Below are 23,013 nucleotides of genomic sequence, written 5' to 3'. Positions count from 1 at the left end.
TTAGACTATAATATGCTGCAGTATTGGAGGCTGCAAATGAAGACTTATACTGGAGTTTAACCCCTTCACCTCGTGTTCCCTTTGCCTTCAGCCGGGGAGCTAAATTCACCCCATTGTTTTTTCCCTGTCATCTCCTTGCTGGGTGCGTTAGAGCTCCTGGCAATTCTGGGATGCACGAGAGTGAACCTTAAATATTGGTCCTTTTTCTTGCATACTCCAAGCCCAGTATACAGCCTGGGGGCCCAGTAGTTTATACACCAGCTTCTCTAAACATGGATCAGCTGGTCATCTGAAGTGGGAATAGATCTCCCTTTATCCTCCCACCCCTCCTACACTTAAGTGGAGAGAGCGAGGCTGGGCAAGTATGATTTTATGAGGCTAAGCACTCCTGTCTGGGGTTCTGGGGTGGGACAGACATCAGGGCTTCCCTCAGCCCACTCAGTGATATTGAACATACCGTGCTGGCTAGAGGCTCGGTTCTGCTCCCAGTGTCTAGTCTCCTCAGGACTTACACTATGTTCCCCAATATGGTTGTCATTAGCCACATGTGACTATTTAAATTTGAATTAATTAAAATTCAATAAAATTAAAGATTCATCATCTTAGTCGCACTGGCCGTATTTCAAGTGCTCATTGGCCTCGAGTGGCTAGTGGTTCCTGTGTTAGATGGTGCAAACTGAAGAATGTTTGCTTCACTCCAGAAAGTTCTGTAGGAAAGTGCTAGCCGGGCTACCCCTGTGGCAGAGGACCAGTGGGCAGATCCAGCACAGGTTCCTCTTCTTCCTCTCCCACGAAACAGTGCTGCATAGAAAATAAAGAAGCAGATGTTGTGGTCTCAGGAGCCTGATGAGAAAGATCCAAGATGTGCAGATGCTTTCTTAGAACAGGGGAAGGGATTGGGACCCTCTCCATGCCAGAGTCAACAGCCTAGGCACACGCGGGAGTATGTGGTGCAGAAATAAGTGCGATGTGTGGTTCTGTCTGCAAATAAGCATGCAAACATACAACATCTGTGTTCCACAAATGTCTGTGAGGATTCATATACTTGTGCCACACTCTGGATGTTCAGGAGTGAATGGATAGGTTTGATCCCTGGTTACTGTCTAGGTAAGTAGGCAAATGAAACAAAAACTCAGAGGTTTGGGAGAGAGAAATGGAGACAGTGGGTAGTCAAGGAAGCTTCTAGGAGGTGGTGATCTCTACACTAAGACACACAGACCCATCTTGATTAAATATTTATGCTCATATAAACTTAGCTTAGAAACACACACGCACACACAATTTATTCATTGATTCCGTCTTGAGCGATTTATTAAGTGCCTTCTATGAGTATACATGGCAAGATTCTTGGATACAATAATCATTTACACAGAGACTGTCCTGTAGAAAAGCATAGAATGATACAAATAGCCATTTAATTACAGCCATGCTAAGGATTTGGTGATGGAAGTACAGGCAGATTTTACAAACGCAACTGGGATATTTGACGAAACTCCGTCTGCCAACAGACATGGGCATATGTGGATGAGTTTGGGGGCTCATATATTTCACCCAGTGTACACTTGCAAACACACAACCGTTTATATACATCTGTTACCCTCAGCTGGCTTCAGACTCTGTGTGTGTGTGTGTGTGTGTGTGTGTGTGTGTGTGTGTGTGTGTTTCTATGATGGGCATGTGCAAGATGAAGTACTTAACCTAAATGGTGCTATGAATCTTTGCTTGCATGCCACTTAGTGCTAACATCCACACCCAAGAACTCTCTAGATAGTTCCCACATCTCCTTCCTGGAATCGCGCTGAGTCTGAAATGGACACCAACATCTTTGAAGAGTTATAACCGCTTCATGCAGTTTATCTGACCAAAGGGGAAAGGTAGGAGCCCTCGGAGGCCCCAGAAGTGGGTTCTCCACGCCAGAAAACAAAATGTTGCCGCCTTGGCAGACCTTGGGAACCGGGGACATTCTCGAGGAGTTGGACCCTGGGCAAAGGAGTGAAGGAACTGCTGGAAAGGGGGCCCCAGCAGCAGCCTGGTCTCTGTGCGCATGTGTGAGCTCTTAATGTCCCCACAGGCACCCTCTTTTCCCGCTTCTGACGCTGCTGTTTGAGAAATGTGAACAGGCCACCCAGGGCTCTGAGTGCATCACCTCCGCCAGCTTTGACGTGGACATCGAGAACTTTGTCCACCAGCAGGAGCAGGAACATAAACCCTTCTTCAGCGATGACCCGGAACTGGACAATCTGGTAAAGACCCTCTACCTTACATTCTGGCTGAAATCCTCTGGTGCTCTGATCCCATCCCAAATCTCCTAAACGTGCTCCTTTCATTCACTAATCCAACAGAAAGTTGTGAGTGCCCATTGTGGAACCCACACTGTGCACACTGTTTCATGGTTGAGAATCAGTTCAGAGCATTTTTAACGAAGATTCTAGCAGCAAGCTCTGCTGCCTAAGCTTTCTCTGCCTCTACCTATGTGGTGCCAGCATCTGACCCCTGCTGCCTTACGGATCAAACAAATGGAAAGCGGGGGACTGGCAGCTAGAACGCCAGAGGTAGTTTATACTGAGTCTGCATGGAGGACTGGCAGCCGTGGCAAAGGAGGCAGATGTATGAAGGAAGGTAAGCGGCGTGGTTCGAGCTTGTCCACACAGGGAAAGACCTGGTCTTACTGGACACAGTAGATCATGCTCCCAAATAGTTTGCCACTCAGATTATCATGACATCCTGTAAAATACAAGTTCCTGGGCTGCACTAGGGAACTGTGATTCTGCTGATACAAAGGGATCCTGTGACTCTGCATTTTATATTTCCAAGGCAACTGCCATCATTAGTGTCCGTGGCTCCCGGGTTGGTTGGAATCTGAAGTTCTCATCTAGCCTGGGAGTTTTATGGAAGAAGTGGGCTGGAGAGCCAGTGTGCTGTCCGTCATGGGGTGTGCTGAGAGCCAGTGTGCTCATCCATCATGGGGTGTGCTGTCCCTCATAGAGCATGCTGTCCATCATGGGGTGTGCTGAGAGCCAGTGCTGTCCATCATGGGGTGTGCTGAGAGCCAGTGTGCTCATCCATCATGGGGTGTGCTGTCCCTCATAGAGCATGCTGTCCATCATGGGGTGTGCTGAGAGCCAGTGCTGTCCATCATGTCGAGTGGTTCCTGGAAGTAACAACCTCAGGACCTGATGTTTTGTTTTTTGTTTTGCTTGTTTGGCTAGTTGGTTTGGGTTTTTCATGACAGGGTTTCTCTGTGTCACAGCCCTGTTCTGGAACTCCCTTTGCAGACCAGGCTGGCCTTAAACTCACAGAGCTCCAGCTGTCTCGCCTCCCAAGTGCTGGAATTACAGGTGTGAGCCACCACGGCCTCATAGGACCTGAGTTTTTGGTGTTTGTGAACTGTCCAGATTATCACAGTGAATTTGGAAACTCTGCAAACCCGTCCTCCAACACATGCAATGCACGCACGCAGGCAGGCACGCACGTACTGATTGGCGGTAGTGCTAACCTCTTCTACCCAGAGTTCAGCTGTTATCCACTCCCCCAAAAAGAACAGAATCCGGGAAGCTAAAGTGGCTACAAAAAGAAAGTAAAAGTGCATGCTTATCTCCCAGGCACACGTATGCACGAGTACACTTGTGGACACATACACCCACATTTAGTACATATACAGACGGGGTGAATGACTTCGGTATTATTTGGGAGCATGAATTATTCACACCACTGCTTTTTTCCGTGTTTGGAGCCTGAGATAGCTGCCACCAGAAGAACCCTGCCTGGCTTGGGATTTTGGGGTGCTGTGATGATTTAAGAATGGGGGCCTACCTCGGACATGGGAGAAGTACTTACTGATCACCAAGAATATTAGTAGAGGCATTGAGAACCCCAAATCTACCTCTGCTCATCCCTGGCCCTCCCTCTCCCCCTAACGGGCAGTAAACCCTGGCTACAGCCTCTTAGAGTCTAGGAAAGCTTCCGCTGTGCTGGTCCTCCAGCTGGACTGTGCGGGCAAGGCTGGCTCAGCCCCGCCCTGCTCCTCAGCTAGTGGGAATAAGAAGATTCTGCAGTTTGGAAAGGAATTCCTCAGAATCGGGCTTCAGGCTGCTATGGAGTTAAGAGACAACTCTTTCTCAAAGTCGGGGTAGACTTGGGCCCACTGCACACATGTGCACACACACATGTAATGAGCCTAGCATCATCATCGTCTGTATGATCTTGGTGACTGAATTCCTTTGAAGCTCAGTTTCCTCTCCTCTACAGCTAACTGCCCCTAGCTCACGTGACTGTAATAAATTAATTGATGGCTCATAGACTTGGCCTTTAAAAATACTTTGCATCTGAAAATTAATCTCACTGTGGTAGTGTTTCAGATCCTCAGCCTTTCTGTATCCTGGCTGTGGAAGACACGGTCTGGTCTGGATCCTGAAACCTTCGGTGTAGGGTGAAATCCAGCAGTGCCCTTTGCCGCTGGTTCCTAGCCCCGTGTCAAAAGGAGGAGACGCAGAGGCCAAGCACAGGAGCCATCATTAGGACAAGAATCGTGTCTCCAGCACAGCCGAGATGCACATAATTAGAAATTAGAAAAAGGTCAGATTCCGTTATTACCAGCTCAATCAGCTGCCGAGTGCCACAGCCAGTTAATCTGGCATCTGTATTTTTTACAACCCCGCACACGTAGCCCAACGGACTGTAACTCTTTCTCCGGACAGATATACTGCGCAGCTGAGCAGGGACATAAAATGAGGGACCCCACGCAAATGAGCTGAGATAATTGAGAGATTTATTTTTTATATTTGTGTGTGTGAGGGCAGCTTTCCTTTGCCCTTGAATATTGACTTTCATAGATAGGATTGTCAGGAGGGCACGCGGATCCCCCAAATCTTTGCCTTACAGAAGGTTCTCTCCCAACACCCTCCTCCATCCTCTCCCTGACCCTTCCCTGCTTTCTCCACCTCTTGTACAGACCCTAACTAACTGTTCTTCCTTCCCTTCCCGGAGCTGTTCGCCTGTCTCACCCTCCCCTGCTCCTCACAGTCTCCCAGAGCCGCTTTTCCAGACAAATCTCCATGGAAACAGCTGAGTCAGCTCTCCTAGAGCTGCCCCAAATATCTGAGAGGATCCCAGTCACAGAGGGAGGGAATCCTGTAAGGCCGCCGCTCCACAGCGCCTCTACTGGGAGAAAAACGTAATTACAAAAAACTGGGGTTTAGAAAGGCAACCTCAGAAAGGAGTTCACTCCCACGTTTTTTTCTACAAAGCGATCCTCACGTCCACGAAGGAGAGCCCTGGCCTTAGAGTCCTGAGTCTGTACCCCTCCCACTGGCACTCCGCCCCTCCCTGGTGACAGCAAAGCCCTTGCTCGCAAATAAGAGAATGACACCAATAATATCTCTCCCTGGAGCCCCCACTAGGACCTTCCCTACGTCCATTTCGGTGCCATGGGGGCGGCTTTCCACTCCCAGGTGGTTAATCCGGAATCCCCGTGAGTCCTTTGGGATCTACTACAATTCCTACACCGGGTTCCTTTCTTACCTGGCCTCCAGATCCGACCCACTCCTTGGGCCCAGCAGCCTCTGACTGGCACTTGGTAAAGTTTGTAAAATTTGCAAGTTCCCCAAACCCCTTTGAAAGGTAAAAGCTTTTTGTTTTATAAAACCTGATTTACGGGCCCCCGGTGCAAGGCCAAGGTTTTATATATTATGCAAGATTTCAAACTAAGGCTGTAAAACGTACGGTTTCAGTTTCATGCATGGAATTTTTTTATGTGTAAATTTTTTAACATTTATGGGGCACGTTTTAATGAGGCTCTGGTGTGGCTCCAGGGACAGATTATGGCTGCCTGACCGCAAAGCCAGTTCCAAAATGGGGCCTCCCAGACCCCTGGGCCCACTCTGAAGAGGCAGGCCTGGAGGCCGGAATCTAGGAGTGAGGAGACTCGTGAAGGGGCCAGCCCAGAGCTGTGTGCCCACAGAGACCTCATCCAAACCTGATCTGAAATTCACTAACCTCAGCCTTCAGTCCAGGCTCTCTGCCTAGAAGGGACCTGCAAACCTCACAGCCACCAGGGAAAGGAAAGGAAATAGAATATCAACCATGATAATAATTAACATCTATATAGAGCACTTACAGGTACCAGGTGCTATCCTAAACTATTTGCATCTATTATCTTACATAATCTCCATTCCAAACCCGCAAAGCTTAATATTAATATTAACAATATTATGCCCATTTGCTGGAGGCAGTTGGTTCAATCCTCAGAACACTCTTTTCTCTCTTTCTCCCCCCTCTCGTGTGTGTGTGTGTGTGTGTGTGTGTGTGAGAGAGAGAGAGAGAGAGAGAGAGAGAGAGAGAGAGAGAGACTCTTTCTCACTGGTACAGCATGGAGCTCACTTATTCTCCCTCACTGGATATCCAAGAAGTCCCAGGGAGACTCCTTTCTCCAGCTTCCCGGCACTGGGAACACGTGTGCACAGGCTACCATTTCTATGTGAGTGCTGGGACTAGAACTCAAGTACTCACACTTGTACAGCGAGCACTTCACCAGCGGAGCCATTTCCCCAGTCTCGTCGTCCTCTTTTTAAGAAGTGAAATAACACACAGGATCATGCAACTCTGGGCAAAATAGAAAAGAGAACTGAGCCATGAAACGCAGCTCCACTCTCAGGTATTATACACACACACACACACACACACACACACACACACACACACATGCGCGCACACACACACACACACACGCATGCACACACACATGCACACACACACACACACACAGGGAGAGAGAGGGAGGGAGTGCTAATGTCTTCTGACATTTCTAGAAGAGCCAGGTCTTCCTTTAGTTGTTTTTTGTTTGTGTTTGTTTGTTTTGTTATTTTCCTGGTCACATCTCATTCCGTTCGCAGGAAAACTTAGTCACTCACTCTCTGTTTTGTGGTGTAGGAGGTTAAATGCAAGACCTTGCTTTTGCTCTGCAAGCACTCTGCCACCAAGTTCCACCCCGAGATCAGCGAATCGCTATTAACTTATTTTATAGCAGAGGAAACTACAGTACAGAGATTAAGAATTGTTCAAGGCCTCCAGGGGGAAGACAGAAACCTCTGAGTCCCCAAAACCACCTCCTTGGTGTCTCCACACGAGCCTGGCAGAGAGCAGCTATTATCCCCATTCAGTGGAGAGAGAAACCCACGAATGAGTGTCCTGTAGCCACGAAGTTACATAGCTGAGCTTGAAGAAAGTTCCTCTAACTTGAGAAGCCCAGGCTGTGCCCTCCAGCCCCCCACTGCTTCTCTAAATTCTGATGCCATGCAGGTGAAGATGCCAGTCATGACTCAAATGTGATTTAACTTGCCATGCATGACAGCTTCCATAAAATATCCACTTGTCTGAGAGTCCTCCAGCCCTGGCGTTCACCTTTTTTCCGTGTTCCCCTTTTCACTCTAGTGACCCTGCACTCCCAAATGGCCAAGCCAAGGTGCCCCAGTCGGGAAAAATTCTTCATTTGAGTTTAGCTCTGTCTGCTCCAGTGACCCATGGGAAATGTCAGCTCACAATTTTGGAATGCAGGCTTATAAACATCTTCTTCCCTACGTGAGCACCCACCTTCCCAATTTGCAGAAGGAGAAAGTGGAAGGAGTTTGCCCCCAAGGCAAGGAAGGGAGCAGGCTATCTCATCTCCGAGCCTCTGTTCCTTTATCTCTAGCAGAGTGACAGATAATCTTGCCTGCATCCCTGGGGTGAAGAGACTCGGAATAAGATAATGGAGAGAGAAGCCTTTTGCAAATTGTAAACTGCTGTGTATACAAATGTTTTGAGAGACAAGGAGTTACTCTCGTAAAATGAAGAGGCCAAGACCTACTAGAGAGGCAGCCATTTAGAAAAGAACTTGAAGCTACGTGTGGTGGTTGAGGGGCATCAGGACAAAGACTAGACATTATTAAACACCTATGATACATGCCAGTAACATTTGCAAACATAATCTTTTTCAAGGTTCGCAACAATGTTCAAGTGTAGACATTTTTATTATTCTAAGTTGCATAAAGCTTAAGTCACTTCTCCAAAATGCCCAGGTAACAAATAATAAATTCAGGACATCACAGTATGTGACTTTATAGAAAAGAGGTTGTCCTGTCTTGGGTACTTTCTTGGGCCTGTGGGACGCATGAAAATACCAGAATACTACAGAAGAGAATAGCATCTTGATTTGCTATTTTGAAGGGGTCATCTTCAAAGGAGGCAGAATTCTTATTTTGGAACAGAAAGAGGAGATAGAAGCTGACAGAATAAAACCTGAGAAACTGGAATGAAGGACACATCCATCACGCATAATGTAGTATTCAATTAAGTGGCATTCCAGCTGGAGAGATGACTCAGCAGTTAAGGGCGCTCACTGCTCTTCTAGAGGGCTAGAGTTCAGCTCCAGCACCTCCACTATGCAGCTCACAGCCATCTGTAGTTCCAGCTGCTGGGGATCCAGCATCCTCTTTTGGTCTCTAGGGGGCACCTGCACTCACTTGTCCAAACGCTTACACTGGCACACACCTACACAAATAGTCAAAAATAAGCAAAGTCTTTTTGTCTTTTTTTTTTTTTTGGTTTTTCGAGACAGGGTTTCCCATGGTTTTGGAGCCTGTCCTGGAACTAGCTCTTGTAGACCAGGCTGGTCTCTAACTCACATAGATCCGCCTGCCTCTGCCTCCGAGTGCTGGGATTAAAGACGTGCGCCACCACCACCCGGCTCAAAGTCTTTTTAAAAAATAAAGGGCATTGTTAATGTGCTGAAGGATTTGGAGTAGTAATAGGCCAAGGGGTGGTGGGGCACACGTTTAATCTCTATGAGTTCAAGGCCAGTCTGGTCTATGAAGCAAGTTCCAAGAGAGCCAGAACTGTTACACAGAGAAAGCCTGTCTCGAAACTCCCCACCACCCTCAAAAAAAAAATAGTTTAATGAATCAGCCTTTTATTCTTACTTAGAAGCAAAACAGCAAAAGTTAGAGGTATAGGATGACGAATACTTTATTCACTGCAAAGATAGAGGGACCCCAGGAATTATTCCTCCACTAGTCCAATGTAGGGTAGCCGTAGGGAAGCTAACAGACTATGAGAAATTATTCAAAGAAGGTTTTTTGTTTTGTTGTTTGACATGTATTTGGGCCCTTGGGAAGTAGAGGCATGAGGACCAGAAGTTCAAGACCATCCTTGGCTATATAGACAGTTCCAGATCACTTTAGGCTACATGAGAAAACAAAAGGGGAAAAAATGTAGCTGGTTATTTGTGATTTACCACATACGTTCACATTTTACCTGCTAGCCCTGAATAAATCTTCTGAATTAGGGATGTCCCTTACCTCTATTTTACAAATGAGGAGACTGAGGCTCAGTGTAAACCTTGACCCTGTCCACTGGCACTAAAAGAGCAAGCGGTGAGCCTGGACTCACATGCAGTTTGCACGGCTCTGGACGCCACAGGCCTTCTGCCTTACGTGTAGTCCCCGCCCTCATGCACCTTACCGCACATCTATTTCTCTAATATTGAAGAGGTCCTACATATTCATTGCCTCCGAGAACCATTATGATTTACTCTGCCTTCTTAAATCTTTAAACCAATTCTATTAGCCCATAAAAGACTAATCCTTCATCTGTGCTTTATCAGACCCCAGGATATGACTGCTTTTGGCCCCTGCACACCAGAACTAGTTAAAACACACTGTGCGTGTACTACATTTGAGCTAAGCATTCGGGGCATATAAATACATTTTTGCTTTTTACTCTGTTTAACTTATCTGTAGTTTTTTTTTCCATTTTTTGTATAATAAATACATATTGGTTATGTACTTAAATGTTTTGGGGGGATGATGCTTATATACATTTATACAAGCATGTACATGTGTGTATAAGACTATTTTAAAATAAAATGCTGATTTTTAAATGCAGACTATGACTGGGCACAGCTGTGATAGATCATTTGCTTAGCATGTGAGAGGCCCTGGTTGTAAACCCTGCACTCCCTCCTCCAAAAATTAAGCAAAATAGGATAGCGAATGAGAAGTGAAAAAATAGATGAAAAGGAAAAAGAAGGAAAGAGAAAAGGAAGGAAGGATGGGAAGAGAGAGGGAAGAAAGGAAAGAGAAAAAAGGATAATATTAGAATTGGGTTTGTTTCAACATAGTTGAGCAATTTATTCAAGTCAGATGACTTGCTAAGTGCAGTGATAAAATTAAATGAAGAAGGTTATGTTGTTGGAGGCACTTGATGTCCTTGGTTCTACATAAGGCTGAGCAAGCCCTTTACAGTAAGGCAAGAGATATTTGAGTTCTGTGTAAGGAAGAACTTCTTAATCAGCACATTGAAAGAAAATAGAGACCATCCAAAACAATAAGGTCGGCTCCCAGTGGTAGGGATGGCATAGAAGAGAGGCTGCAACCACAGGTCCTGGTGTGTTTGCACAATCTCCTCACCTTGCAGGCCCCCACCTACCCCCGAACCACATACCCTTTATACTACCATCATTTTTAACATACCTGACTCCTGAGAGACCATAGAAGCAATTTGATCTCAGGGGCAAGGCCATAGGGCTTCCTATTGCCTACCAGTTGTGTGCACTGGGACGAAAAGCTGTCTGTGGACTTCATTTTCTTCAACTATAAAGTGTGGGTGGGCAATAAGAGTACTTGCCCGCAGAGGAGGTTGCTAGAATAAATAAGACAGAGCATAGAATGGACTTAGCCCAGTGGCAGACATACAGTAAGACATGTTTCAGTGTTGCCAGTCCTTCCTCAGTATCTCTTGTGCATCGCACACTGGGCTGGCTATCCTAACAGGCACAAGACGAGACCTTCCAAGCTGAAGCCAAGCAGAAAACACAGATGAGAACACGTCTTTCTCAAGTTCCCTTCGGTCCAAACTACTTATCCGAGCATCATCACTCCCCTCTTTAACTTGGTGTGCTCCTTGTGCGTCAATCTGAGCCTCTTGGAGTTGACATCTGTAGGATGAGACCTTGTAAAAGAGCCCTGTGTCAAGCTTCAGTCTGTGACCCTTCATTTCAATTTGGTAGAAACCTTAATTAGTTGAGCTCAGAGCTCAGTCCTTGCTCATCAAAGTCCTCTAGGAGACAGTTTCTTCTTTGTGTTTCTAAACCTGACCTGGCAATCAAGCTCAAGCTTGTGGCAAGTGCTACTTTACCAACTACTAACCAACCTCAGCCCCCTTGTTTCATGTTTGTATTGTCTGAGCTGGTCCCCAGGCATTGTAACGCTACCAAAAACTAGGAGGTTGGCATTAGAATCACCCACACGTTATCCATGTCAACATAAGCAGATAAGGAAAGGCAGTAACCCCATCTACATGTTTTTATTTTTATATAATCATAAATTTGCAGGCAATTGTAAGCATTAGTATGAGAGGTCCTGATTCCCTTTTTGCTTAATCAGAGCACAGCTACCAACCATATTCAGATTTTTGTCAATTTTACACATACTCACTTGTATGTGCATACATGTCTGCCAGGTTCTATGTGAATTTGTTATGTCTAGATTCATGTAAGCATATTATAGTCAAGGTAGAGAATGGTTCTTCACTCTATCCCACCAATGACTAGTCTGTTTTGTCTTCCAGTTTTGTCATTTCAAGGATGTCCTGCAAATGTCACTGTGCTATTAGCATCTATCCCTTTAAGACTGGTTTTTCTCTCATAGCATAATTCCCCATAATACATCCAAGTTGTTGAGTGTATTAATAGTTAATTCCTTTTTATTGCCAAGTTGTAGTCTGTGACATGGGTGTACCATGTCATCCATTCATTTGTAGTCTGTGACATGGATGTACCATTCCATCCATTCATCTGTAGTCTGTGACATGGATATACCGTCCATTCATCTGTTTCTAGTTTGAGGCCATTTGATATATTGATATAAAGCTGTCCATTGTGTGTGTGTGTGTGTGTGTGTGAGAGAGAGAGAGAGAGAGAGAGAGAGAGAGAGAGAGAGAGAGAGAGAGAATACATTTTTTATTTCTTTGGAGTAAATGCCCCCAAGCTGCTGGGTCATATGTTAAGTACATGCTTAGTTTGGATATTTTGTTTTGCTTTGTTTTGTTTGTTCATTTTTGTTTTTGTTTTTAAGACAGGTTCTCACTATGTAGCCCTAGATAATCTAAAATTCACTAGATAACTCATGCTGGCCTTGAACCGCCTGCCTCTGCCTCTCAACTGGGATTAAAGACATTCATAACATGCAGCAAACATGCTTCATTTTGTGAGGAATTGTCCCACTGTGTGCAGTCACTGTTTGCAGTGACTACGTGGCCTCACATTCCCACCATCAATGCACAAGTGAGCCACAGTCCAGTTCTTCGCATGCCACCGGTTTCTAGCTGTAACTATGCATATGTGTGCAGAGATACTTTGCTAAGGTTGCAATTGCCATTTCCCTAATGGCTAATGACATTGAACATCTTTCCGTGTGCTTATTTGCCATCTGTATATCCTCTTCAGCAGAACATCTGATCATGCCTTTTGCCCTTGTTCTAATTGGGTTGCTTGTTATTTTGCCATTTAGTTTTAAGAGTTCTTTACATATTCGAGGTGCAAGCCCTTTGTCGGATATGCGTTTTGTAGCTATTCTCTCCCAGTCCCTAGTCTTTTCATCTTCTTCACAGGGTTTTGTTGTGGTTGATAATGATTTTTTTGTTTTGTTTTTTTGTTTGTTTTTAAACAGGGTTTCTCTATGTAGCCCTGGCTATTACAGAACTCCCTATGTAAGTCAGGCTGGTCTTGAACTCACAGAGATCTTCCTGCCTTTGTCTCCAAAGTCCTAGGATTAAAGGTTTATACTACCATGCCTGGCAAGTTCTTTCTAAGAACAAACATTTTTAATTTTAGCAAGCACGTAATCTTCCATTTCTAGATGATGCTTTTGGTATTAAGTCTAAAATTTCTTTGCCAAACCCTACATACTAAGACTTTCTATTTTCTTTCTTTTTTGTTTTGTTTTTCAAGACAGGGTTTCTCTGTGTAGCCCTGGCTGTCCTGGAACTTGTTCTATAGAATAGATTGGCCTTGAATTCAGTGATCTACTTGCCTTTGTCTCTGAGTGGTGAGATTAAAGGTATGGGCCACAGCACCTGACTCCATTTTCTTTTTTCCAAAAATGTTTGTTTTTTGGGAGTGGAAGGTCTTATATTTAGGTCCATGCTCCATTTGAATTAATCTCCGTATTAGATGTGGAGTTTAAATTAAGGTTCAGGTTTCGTTTTTTTTTTTTTTAATCTGCTCGTTTATGGATGTCTGGTTATCCTAACACAATTTGAACAAGCCCCTGTTGGGAAGCAATTCGAGTTTATTTGTCAAGATCCATTGCAATGTATGTAGATTTTTCTCCTGTCACTCTTAGGAATTCACACTGAGGAAATAATGCAGAAATGGAAGACAAAGCTATGTACTTAGAAAATAATCTCTGGTGTGTGTGTGTGTGTGTGTGTGTGTGTGTGTGTGTGTGTAGATCAAACCAAAGGCCTAATGAATGCTTAGGCAAGTAAGTGTTCTATTGTTCTATGATTGAGTTAGAGCTACTTTGTCCTCTAGCCTCATTGTGTAACTTTTTTCTAAATAAAACTGAAAATTTGAATGTACTATAAGTACCCAGCAACAGAGACCTAGTTAAATAAAGCACACATATGGACTCATATGTGACAATTGAAAATAATTCTCATCCATTCAATATTTATTTTATGTAAATAAGATAACGCTGTGAGCCAATTAGATGTCATCCCTGCCTTCTCTCCGCTCACAGTCCAAAAGAGAGATAGAGAAAACAATTCTGGAACTTAGAGAAGCATATTTGATGAGCTAAGGGAACACCAGAAAGCAAAATTGTATGCGTTAAGTTTATTGGAGGTTGGTTAATATATATTCATGTCGGCCAGCAAGCTGACCCCTGCTGTCAAACCTGACAACTTCAAGCTCGATCTTGGGGACACACATAATGGAAGAAGAGACCTGACTCCCACCGTTGTCTTCTGACCTCCACATGAGCACCATAGCTAATATGCACACATATAAATAAATAAAGTTTAAAATAAATGAGGGGGGAAACAGAAACTTTTCTTTTAGGGTAAGTGGATAAAGACAATTACTCTAAAATAAAATAAAGACTTTTTTTTTTTTTGGTCCTGTGTTTTCCATACCTTCCATGTATTTTCCTCTTATGACGATTAGAGCAACAAGCTGAGTTTGGTGGTACATGCCTGTAATCCTCGTGTTTGGGAGGTAGATGCAGGAGGATTATGAGTTCAAGGTCATCCTTAGCTATATAATGAGTTAGAGACTAGCCTGGGCTACATGAAGTCCTGTCTAAAAAATTGATGAAACAAAATAAATGAAACAAACCCTAACAGAAACAATAATGACAACAAAGAAAAAAGAACTTCAAATGCAAGGTAGCTTCTAGCCATAATAGGATCAGGGATGACCATTTGAAGAGGCCCTTGTGCAGTAACCAAAAGGGTACAGAAAGCAGACAGTTGGTACCCAGCGCCCAGCTAAGTCATGCTGAATTATCCAGTCTGTCAGCAGATATTATCAGAGTAAGACAGCCCATATTACATGAAGCTCATGGAATATAAACTTAAGAATAGACAATGTCTGACCTCTGGGGCATTTCCAAAAAACTCTGACCACTGTCTTTCTTGGTTTTACTTAATACTTTAAGCTGTATAGAGCTGCCATGGTCCTCTCCCATGATATCTCAGCATGTGAAGTTGCTGGAGAGGGTGTAACATTCCCATTTAGTAGACACGAAGTGGGGGGGTCATAGAGAGTTTCAGCAAGTTGTCCAAGGCTACATAGACAATCTACGGCAAACCTGGGGCTTGAACCTGGACTTCTATTGCTAAGGTCAATGCTGTTCTCAGAAGACCACAACTGCCTCCAGAACAGCTGTGATAGCAGTGGGCTAAAAGCAAGTAATTGTCAACAACAGCTCATCTGGAGAGTTTAAACCATCTGGGTGGGAAACAGGAGCCCCAGCAACGACTGGCACCAATCCTCTGCCAAGGTTGGGGCCGGGGGCTTGAGGGAGGGGGATGTGATGCAGACACCTGGGCTTACAGCTCCTCCTCCTCTCCCCAGATGGTGAAGGCAATCCAGGTCCTGAGGATCCACCTGCTAGAGTTGGAGAAAGTCAATGAACTCTGCAAAGACTTCTGCAACCGTTATATCACCTGCCTCAAAACCAAGATGCATAGCGATAACCTGCTCAGGAATGACCTCGGGGGCCCCTACTCCCCCAACCAGCCCTCCATAAACCTTCACTCACAGGTAACACACAGGGATGGGCCTTAGCTCCTCGGCCAGGCGTGCAGAAAGGTCTGAAGGACTCCAGCGACCTGGGCAAAGCCATTTGCATCATCAGACCCTTTTACAGGGAGGCCCTCTTTCTCCCTCCGTCTGACAGCACCGGCCCTTATTTTGTACTTGATTGTGACAGGGTCTTAGAATGTAGCCTAGGTTGCTCTCAAACTCTCGATCTTGCTACCTTAGCCGCCATACCTAACCAGGATAGGTTTTTTTGCTTTTTTTAATTTTGTTTTTTAACATAGACTCCTACCTGCCAGGGTCTGAGCATGCCCTAAATGACCATATCAAAAAAAAAAAAAAAAAAAAAAAAAACAGTATCCAAAGAAATTCCTGACTCTCACTCCCTACATCAGGATTTACCAAGAAGTGGGTGGGTCCCAGTCCATAAAGGAGAAATGATAGTTGCCTAACTGACACCTGGGGATGGTAGGTAGACCTCCTGGCAAACATTCTCCTCTGGAGGGCATGAAGTGCCTCTTGGCACTCCTGGAAGAAGGTATCAGGGAAGCTGATCCTTCCCCCAAATTCTATGCACCTAGTAGATAAGAAATTCCGCAGGACTGCTTCTCCTCGCTCATCCTCTGTTTACTCTCCCTGGTACCTCTGTCCCACTAAGGTGCCAGGCCGCTGTAAAAGACACCTTAGCCAATCCCCTTCTAAGATTCCCTCTGCTACCTTCCTCTGAGGAGATGGTGCCTGTTCTACACTATAGGGAAGAGTGAACACTTCTCTCTAGGACAGAATGTGTTCTCCAGGTCTACAGTCAGAAAGCTACCCAACTCTTCCTGTATACTCTTGCTGGCATCTACCTAGACTGTAGGCTCACAAGGTCGTTTCCCTGTCACCGAGTTCCTGAAGTCCAGAAAGCACACGCACAGACACAGATGCCCCTGGGAGGCTCACGGTGGCCCTCCTCCTCAGACAGGGACTGGGATGCAGGTTAACGTTCTAAGGGTGAGTATTGGAAGCTACTGTGAAAGCCACCTAAGAAGCTGTGCCATTTTCATTTTAGGTGTTAGGACTCTGGTTTACAGGGGCGAGGGGAGGGACACACTTTGCACATTGTGACCCCCCCTCACCTCCACAAGTACACTCAGTACTGCATCATGTTTACCCCACTGCGATCTCTCTGGGACTTGATACTAAAAACGACAAAGGACATGGGGCAAGAAGTTTATTTCCTTCTTGTATTGCTTAAAATCACCAAATCACTTTATTACAGATCTAAAAACAGCAGCCTTGGCTTCTGCTTGCTAATATTCTCTTGAAATAGACTCATTCCTTCAGAGTCTTATTGTACTTTCCCTTATGATCGAAATTAGCAAGAAACTTGCATAAAAGAGGACAATAATTGCTCAACGAGCATCTCGTTTGTAATTTATTAGTTTCTATTATTGTGGGTTACCATGGCGACGCTGCGCAGCCCTGGTGACGGGAGAGATGTAAGATAGGAGCTGAGGAGGCTGCGAAGCCTCACCAAATGGAGATGCACATTTTTATCAGTAATTTTCATGAAAATAATAAGTGAGGAGTTAATGAGATGGAAAGCCATCCTGTGGCTATTGTGAATTTTTTTTAAGTGTTGATCTAATTAGAATGCATCGGTCAGGAAAAGTAATGAGGATTTAGTGCCTCGCAGAGATGTGAGGATCATATCAGAAAATTAGCACAAGTCTTTGGAAATAATCAGGTCCTTGGAGAGGCCCTGGATTTCCCCTCCTGGGTCCTCCGACTCTACCTTGAGCGCTGGAGTTGGGGGTGTACTAAGGTAGCAGGATGGAGAGGCCAGGAAGGAGGGGCTGGAGGCTCAGCAGCCACAGTGGCCCCTCAGGGTTGGAGGTCTGTCTGAGGTTGACAAGCTAACCTGGAGGAAGCAGGCATTTACAGCGAAGTGGAGTTTGTCAGGAAGGAACATGGATTCTGGATGATCCAGGTGTTCGAACCACTAACTGCAAAAGCCAGATCTCTGGGGCGTGCCCAGGTTCCGTGTCTCTGAGCTTGAGTGAGACTAGCCATCGGATAGCCTTTCCAGAAAGGCCTCTGATCCCAGAGAAAGAAAAACTCAGGCAGTTGAGTAAAACAAAGACACCCAAAGACAGAGGGGGAAAGATACGTAGCTATTCCTAGTTGGTGTAACTCAAATTAGTCCCCTCATTTCCTCTGATTGCCACCGCCTCCTTCCCACCTGTCTTCCTTGGCCATCCCTCCATCCTGTGCTCCCTTTACATTGCCGCTGCTGCATTTCTCATCCCGAAGCCTGTGTGGTCTCCAGAGCCCGATTGCCACCAGGGTTTTCCCATCTGCCTGTCCGACATTCAAGACCTCATAGGTCTAGCCTCCATTTTCATGCCTGAGCCACATTGCTCTAGGTGCCACAACCATTTTTCCATGCCTACCTGATGAGGGGACATCTTCCATCCTAAATCCCTGTTCTTTACAAGGCTGAACCAGCCTTTTCCCAGAGGCTGTGGCCAGGTTGCTCTCCTATGGAGATCTCAGCCACCCCCTTCTATGACAGCCCTTTCCTTCTCGCACCTGAGAGCCTATCATTAATCCTGCAAACGCCACATGTGATGTTAGATGAGAAGCTGCATCTCTCTCTTCCTCTCCTGGAAAGCACATGTCGTTCGCCTTGACACAGCATTTTATATATCTGAAATCACCAGATCACTTTATTACAGATCTAAAAACAGCTACCCGTGCTTTCTGCTTGCTAATATCCTCTTGAAATAGATTTGTTCCCTCAATATTGTTGCCTGAGGATGCCAGCTGTGGCCATGATGTCTTCTGTGTGTTCAGGGGCCAATAGGCATTGGTTGAAAGAAGTAATGTAGTAGGGTGCGCAAAGGGAGAAGGAAGAGGGGGGGAAAACTAAGAAAAGGGGGAGGAAGGACAGAGGTTAGCATCATTCAGGAGGGAGGCAGGGAGAGGCCAAAGTTTTCAGGAAGGAGAAGTGAAGGAAATGAGACAGAGAGACACTGACAGAGGCAAAGGCAGGAAACATGAGGCCAAGGCCGAAAGACAACAGGAAGAGGAATGGCGGCCATAGCAAGATGAAGATCATGAACAGAAAAAATAAATGAATTGCTGGGAAGCAGGAATTTGGAAGAGGGCCGGGTGGTGGTGGCACCCGCCTTTAATCCCAGCATTCGGAGAGGCAGAGGCAGTGAGTTCAAGGCCAGGCTGGTCTACAAAAGCTAGTTCCAGGACAGGCTTCAAAGCTACAGAGAAACCCTGTCTTGAAAAACCAAAAAAGAAAAAAAAAAGCACTTGGGAGAGGGGAGAAGAGGTAGGGAGCAAGCATAACCCTGAGGTGCTGGGCTTAAACAACCTACTAAGGAGCCCTCTCTTAGCTTACGGACTCCCCAGCAGCCTATGGAGGATGCTGATGCCCATCTCTCCTCATAAGGGTGGACTTTTCTCTGACACGCAGCAAGCTCTGCTTTTCCAAAGTTGTCAGAGGGCTAAAGGCAGTGTGCTCCAATCTGCCAAGGCTTGGGACTGCTGCCGCATGCTGAGCTTCCTGGGGATGTGACCTGAGACTTTTCAGGTCAGGCAGAGGTAAGGGGAGATGATCCAGCTTGGAGGAATTAGATGAACTTGAGCCTGCACACAGTCTGGGCACAAGGGGTGAAGGTGAATAGGGTTTGCTGTGCATCTTCCTCTAATCAGGCTCTGTCACTGTCTCCCAGGATGGGTGGGGTCTTGCAAGAGCTCATTTAAGAAAGAGTCCCGTGTCTTCCTGAGGAAGAGGACCAGAGTTGATGTAAGAGGCAGATCTTAGGAACCAGCATGGGAGAAGAAACCGAGAGGTTGGGAAGTGTGTGTGTGTGTGTGTGTGTGTGTGTGTGTGTGTGTGTGTGTGTGTGTGTGTGTTGTGTGTGAATATGCTCATTCGTCATGCTCCAGCCTTAATCCCCTCCAGCCTGAAATAGCTGCCCCCAAGTGCCAGCCTGACCTGAGGAGGGGTGTTGCCCCTCCGGAACACGATCCTCCAGCTCAACATCCCAGCTGCCTGCCAGCTTTGTCGCAAACTGCTGGCTCATGGCTTTCCCTGAGAGCTGATCACAATGCCTTGTGTGTCAAAGTTGGAGACATTTTTGTGTTCCAATTGACAGTCCCATTCCCAGATGGCACGTTGTGCCTTTCACTCACCCTATGGGGTCTGGCCTATTCCCAGCTCGGTCTTTCTTTTCTGTTTGTCCCTTTTCTCCGAGTGAGTGAGACAAAGGTGGGGATGGGGGAATACTGATTCCACCACACAGAGGTGGGAAACAGTTTCAAGGGTTTCAACTAGCTCGGTACACTTAGCTGTTTCCCCCTCCCCAAAAGGCTACACTTTCCTGCTCCAAAGTAACATCCCAGGCATCCTGCAGGGGCAGCATCCTCACTAACGCACTGTAGACTGGCTCTGCTGGGTTCTCCTGTCCTTAGAGAATACTAACTAAACCATCCTACCAGAGAGAACCAACTCTCGCCTCACTAAGGGCTAATTTAATTTGAAGGTCATCCTTCTCTGTCTTTGGAGAAGTAGAGTCAGCTCTAGTATAGGCCCACCTGGCATGGTTCTCATGCAGTTTCCAGTCGTTTGGGGATGCTTACTGTGTGCCCTGCATTAGGTCCTGTGAGAGCCCAGGTGACTATTTTAGGGGGGGGGGTCCTAATTCCAGGGGTGGTGAGCTAGGAGTCTAGAACGAATTCTGTCGGACATAGAATACTCAGGGCCTGGAGTGCTGGGAAAGACAGGAAAGGAACAGCTGAAGAGAAGGGAGGGGGCCGAATAAAGGGGTCCTGGACTGAGCACACCACATATGTAGCTTCATATCATCCATCTCCCCCACCAACTCCCAGGAGAGCCAGCCCTGAGACCCAGCCAGCACAAGACTCATGGCTAGGTCCAGCTCTGCCCGGAAATAGGATGAACACATCTCAGGGTGGAGATTTTTGCCCTGCGTGGTGGGAAAAGCTGCAGATTCACTGGTCAGGCTTCTTGAGTGGGGGTGGGGCAGCCTTTCAGGCAGGCTTGGGAGAGTTTGTAGCCTACTGGCATCTCTAAAGGTAAGTGTTCCTAGGATGGAAAGAAGTCTGAGGAGCCGCCAGCCTATTAGAATCCCTGGAGAGAAGGGGACAGAGAGTCATTCATTCACGTATCGTATGTTCATTCAAGCACTCGTGGAACCTGCTGAGTCCTGAGGACATAAAAATGGATATGACAGTCTCTGACCTTGAAATGGAAGTGATGGGATATCATGAAACTGAATTTTATGTGGGGGATATTTAAAATATTTATTCTTTAACTTTTTAAAAAAAACTATGTGTAGGAGTGCTTGGCCTACATGTGTGCCTGTGTATCATGTGTATACAGTACTCACAGAGGCCAGAAGAAGTTGTTAGAGATCCTGGAACTGGAGCCATAGGCAGTTGAACCCCAGTTCTCTGGAAGAGCACCGGTGCTCTTAACCTCTATGCCATCTTTCCTGGCCTGAGTGCGATATATTTCAATGTTGACTACTGTAGCCAACTGCTAAATATTTTAAAGAAAATAGGCATATAAGCAATAGGGCCAGAGCTAGAGACACATTGCAAGGCAAATTAATTGATCTTTTATGGCTACAGCATAAACTGATGAAAAGGAGCCCCTGCAGCATTGACTGAGCGCTCCCTGTCTCAAAACATAAAAAGTACTAGGTACCATATGTATAATATTTTACTTACTGCCACAAGACTTCAGATGGCCATTATTTGGACATTATTCTCTCTCTCTCTCTCTCTCTCTCTCTCTCTCTCTCTCTCTCTCTCTCTCTCTCTCGCTTTTCAAGTCAGGATTTCTCTGTGTAAGAGTTCTGGCTGTCCTAGAACTTGCTCTATAGACCGGGCTGGCCTGGAACTCACAGAGATCCTCCTGCCTCTGCCTTTCAAGTGCTGGGTTTAAAGGTGTACGCCACTACTGCGTGACTCAATATTTTCTTCTTTTTGCATCCAAGGAAAAAGAAAAAAAAGAGAAGGACACTGGTTGAGCACCACACACTAAGTAATGGTCATGTGTGTGATTACAACTGAGCCTATGTTCGTCTTATAATTTGGTGACATCTTGCTACACACAATGGGAGCTCAGGGATGTAGAGACTAGAAGTGATGTAATGGGTTACTTCGGAGCATGAATTTGGATTTGGTAATTGACTGGAAGAGGGGAGAAGAGGAGGAAGTGAGCACAGCCCTGGGGTGCTGGGCTTAGCAGCCTACAAAAGAACCAGCTCTTAGCTCTGACATTCCTGGGCAGCCTATGGAGGATGTCGATGGCCCATCTCTCCCTCATAAGAGTGGGCCTCTCTCTGATACGCAGCAAGCTCTGCTTTTCCAAAGCTGTCAGGGGCTGAAGGTGGTGTGCTCCAGTCACTTCTGCCAAAGCCCTGGGACTTGTGTCGCATGCTGAGCTTTCTGAAGATATGACCTGTGACTTTTCAGGCCAGATGGGGACAGAGGAAGGTGGTCCACCTCAGGGGGATCACCTTAGACAGGAAACCAACATCCCAGACTGAGGAGGTAGGAAGAGAGTTTATGTTGCTTGAGTCTTCTAGAGCCTTAGATCTGTGGCCTCTATTCTCCGCAGGGTGAGTGAAACCCGAGAGCTCTGCTCCTTCTGGGAAGGAACGTTCCTTAAGAGCAGCAGCTGCAGCTTGTCCCTGCAGGCCTGAGCTGCCTTTCCCCGGAGGCCAAAGCCCCTAGCTTGGGTGGAACAGGACAGGATTAGGTGCCTTGTTTATATGTGCTTAGCTTCCTTGCCTCTTTGCAAGCCTAGCTCTTCTTAGGCTAAGACTGTGATATCTGGCTGTGATAGAACAGAAGGACTTTGCCAGAAAGGGTGTCTGGGGACAGAGGCAACCTCCTCACACACCTAGACCCATACAGATCTAACAAGCACCTAGCACACACTCAGCACTGTGCTGGGCAGTGTCAAAGTGAGGGCCAGCCTCCTTTCCCTCAGAAACATCCCCACGCTAAAGCAACAAGACATTGCGCAAGAGAGAACTTTTCCGTGTTCCCTGTGTAAGGAATAGGAAACCATGAGGACTCAGGGGCTCTGTCCATGGCCATGTCTTGCAAGGTGGGACACTGAAATACATACACCCCATCCTCCTCTCAGGGCAGGTCAATAAACCTTGGACCTAGCCTTCTGGGAGGGGTTGGTAAACTGGTCTGAGGCTGTGGATCCACAGAGACCCCTAGTGGCCAGGACAAGGATGGCAGATTGCTGGGCCCTAATCCTTCCGCTGAAATCCTAAAGTCTATCACTGGTTTTTCCTTAATCCTCAATTGCAAGGGATTTTGCAAGGTCATCCAGTGTATCTCCCTATTTCAGGGGTATCCTAGTAAGATATAAATTCCAAATCAAGAGAAATGTTTCCATCATTTCTATCCTTCATACTTTTATTTTTTAGCCCATCGTGTTTTGGTTTGGTTTGGCTTGGTTTTTTCCCCCAGAAATTTCTTCTATGAGTAGAAAATAACTTTCTGGGCATCTTGGGCCCTTTCCTTATTGAGAGTGAAGAGAGAAGGCTCAGGACAAGTCAACTCTCCCCTGGTGCAGTCAGTCAAACCTCGTATCCAGGTTTGTAGCCACAGTCAGTTTTTGTGTGTGCCATGACCCTTCATACGCTCCCCAGGGCCCTTCT

General features: G+C 46.1%; 1 protein-coding gene across 3 annotated transcripts in view; it reads left to right on the top strand.

Moving 5' to 3' along the window:
• Window positions 1–23,013, top strand: part of Pknox2 (PBX/knotted 1 homeobox 2) — a 270,318-nt gene that overhangs the window by 220,299 nt on the left and 27,006 nt on the right. For all 3 annotated transcript variants that reach the window (XM_050125637.1, XM_050125639.1, XM_050125640.1), the window contains exons 6-7: window positions 2,072–2,243; window positions 15,113–15,301. In XM_050125637.1, coding sequence (XP_049981594.1) covers window positions 2,072–2,243; window positions 15,113–15,301 — 361 coding nt within the window. The remainder of the gene's footprint in view (window positions 1–2,071; window positions 2,244–15,112; window positions 15,302–23,013) is intronic.

Source organism: Alexandromys fortis, unplaced genomic scaffold (genome assembly GCF_014885135.2).
Source record: "Alexandromys fortis isolate MF-2015 unplaced genomic scaffold, M_Fortis_MF-2015_v1.1 scaffold_253, whole genome shotgun sequence".
NCBI classification, from domain to species: Eukaryota; Metazoa; Chordata; class Mammalia; order Rodentia; family Cricetidae; genus Alexandromys; species Alexandromys fortis.
Note: the sequence above shows the minus strand (reverse complement) of the source record. Positions and strands in the feature narration are given on the sequence as shown.